This window comes from Scyliorhinus canicula, chromosome 2, assembly GCF_902713615.1.
Source record: "Scyliorhinus canicula chromosome 2, sScyCan1.1, whole genome shotgun sequence".
Classification (NCBI taxonomy): Eukaryota; Metazoa; Chordata; class Chondrichthyes; order Carcharhiniformes; family Scyliorhinidae; genus Scyliorhinus; species Scyliorhinus canicula.
This window is the reverse complement of record NC_052147.1, coordinates 226040286-226042876: the sequence shown is the minus strand read 5'-3', so window position 1 is coordinate 226042876 and position 2591 is coordinate 226040286. Positions and strand designations below refer to the sequence as shown.

Below are 2591 nucleotides of genomic sequence, written 5' to 3'. Positions count from 1 at the left end.
TTCCATGTCCCAGGAATTTGAATCCCTCCCTCTAGCACCATCCCTAAAGTCATGTGTTCATCTTTGATATCCTGCCGTTCCTATCCTTTTTTTTTTTTTTTTTTTTACAAATAAAATAAGCTTTTTATATTGTACAGTCATCACAGTTGATATAAATATCATGCAAATGCCTCTGTGCATTCAGGATTGCACATGAACAGCTACAATACTGTTTCCTGATGTATTAATCGTAGTTTGGTCAGTGCAGGTTTCACCCCAAACTGCACCATGCCAGTGTGATCTGGCTTCAATGTTTTATTTGAAGTCTGGACAAATAAGTAACAGAAATTATATCCAAGGGCAAGATGAGCTGCTGGGTGGTGGCAAATAGGCTCTGGCCTGCGATTTCCCTCATTTGAGTTTGGTCAGGGAGGGACCCAACTCGAGGCTAAATGGACTTTCTCTCCTAGCTTGGCTGGAGACACAGAAGAATAAAGATGGAGGTAAGCCTAGTGACTGTTATTTTCATTCTGTACTAAATGGCATTGCAATATTCAGGACCTGTGACCTGGATGGAATGTATTCAGATCCACATCACGCTGCACTATAAACACTTTACTGCTCCACTCGATCACAATCTCATTTCTTTTGAAGAATAATTATTTGAAGATTTCACACCAGCTATCCCCTTCCTAACTCCATCCTGTCCTCAATCTAAATTCTCAATTATTTATCCACTTTCTGCTCTTGATAATCTTCAGTGTTCATGTCGTTCAAACCAAGTTCCTCATTATCTTCAAATGTGCGCTCGAATTTTTCAACCGTCATTTCTGGATCAGGATCCGGGGCATATAAATTCTGTAGGTAGCTGTTTCCAGCAGAGTCTCTAAGGATGATGTGAGCTTCTCTTTTACCCAAAATAATCTCATTCAACTTCTGCCCAAATTCTCCAAGTTTCTTGGATCTTTCAGGGACGGTGCTGTCCCCAGCAAAAAATGGGTTCTTTGCCACAGTTAATTCTTTCACATCATTGAGTAACCCTTCCAAGGTAGTGAACTTTCCTCCGAGTATTCCCATTCCGAGCTCAAACTCCAGCTCTGGAATAAAGACGGCACAGGTTTCTGACTTGAGCAAGTCCCTGCTCATGTCAGACGGGTCAGTAATTCGCAGTGTGATTTTGGTTCCCAGACGCTCAGTGGCTCCTCCTGACTTCACCTCATTGGTCCTCTGTCCACAGGCTTCACAGTTGGTTGCCATAATGATCACCTCCTTAAAGTGTGGGATTTGCACTAACTTCATGTTGGTCTCCGCAGGTGCATTACACCCTGGACAGTTGGTACCAAACTGCAACACTTCATTCCTGAAATCGTCACTGGTGTTTTGGGATTTCTCCTCTTCTGTAGATGCCTGCAGCCCCAACATGCTGTCCTGTGCAGCATCTCGCTTGTAATGAGTAATCGTTAACGCCTCATCCTTCTGTGGGGCATGGGGATTCTCGACAAAGCTGTTCCCAGATGGATCATCCACAACCAGTGTGAACGGCATCTCTACATCCTTCAGCTTGGTTAGCTTTTCAATAAATTCCTCAATCTTGGAGGCCACATCAGGATCAGTTGCCTTTCGTGTGGGCTGATCCTGCTCTAGACCAGCAACAGCTCTGTCAATCAGACCCTCAAGAGTAGACAGTGCCCCTTTCTGTGTGAACGGTGGAATCTCAAAGTCAAGTTCAGGGATTTTGGTTGTCGCACAGTCAGCTTTCACCACTTCACGGTTCAGATCCTCTTTGGAAGAAACACGCAGTTTATACTGCACGCCCTGCTCCTGAATCTTCCCTGCTGACTGGATCTCATTGTTAACCCATCCACAGTTCTCACAGGCAAAAGAACTCACAATAATTTCTTTGAAGAATGGAATTTTAGTTAACAGCAACCGAGTCATCCCATTTTCCAGGCAGTTCATGCACAGACTCTCGATCAGAGTCGGACCCGAATCTTCGGCGCCCAAATCCGGGAAAACCGACTGGCAAACCCCGGCCCCGGCCATCACCCCGGCCTCAGGCCTCCCGCTCCCCGCTCCCCGGCCTCAGGCCTCCCGCTGCCGCCGCCCCGCCTGAGCCCTGCCGTTCCTATCCTGACTACACGTGACACTGATAGCAATCCTGAGATTGCTATCTTTGAGGTCCTGCTTTTTAGTTTAACTCCTAACTCCCTAAATTCAGCTTGTACGACCTCATCCCCTTTTTTGCCTATATCGTTGGTGCATGTATGCACCACGACAGCTGGCTGTTCACCCTGCCCCTTTTGAATGTCCTGTAGCCGCTGCAAGACATCCTTGACCCTTGTACCAGGGAGGCAACACACCATCCTGGAGTCTCGGTTGTGTCCGCAGAACCGCCTATCTATACCCCTTACAATTGAATTCCCTCTTACTAAAGCTCTGCCACTCTTTTCTCTGCCTTCCTGTGCAGCAGAGCTAGCCATGGTGCATGAAACTGGCTGCTGCCGCCTTCCCCTCGTAAGACCATAAGACATAGGAGCAAAATTAGGCCACTCGGCCCATCGAGCCCACTCCGCTATTCAATTATGGCTGATATGTTCTCATTCCCATTCTCC

The 2591-nt window shown here is 46.8% G+C and overlaps 1 protein-coding gene across 1 annotated transcript; it reads right to left on the bottom strand.

Moving 5' to 3' along the window:
* Positions 1 to 495: 495 nt before the first annotated feature.
* Positions 496 to 2053, bottom strand: LOC119961988 (zinc finger protein ZPR1-like). The gene has a single exon (XM_038789681.1). It carries the CDS (start codon positions 2020 to 2022, stop codon positions 706 to 708), a length of 1317 nt encoding a protein of 438 aa, XP_038645609.1. The 5' UTR covers positions 2023 to 2053; the 3' UTR covers positions 496 to 705.
* Positions 2054 to 2591: the final 538 nt, after the last annotated feature.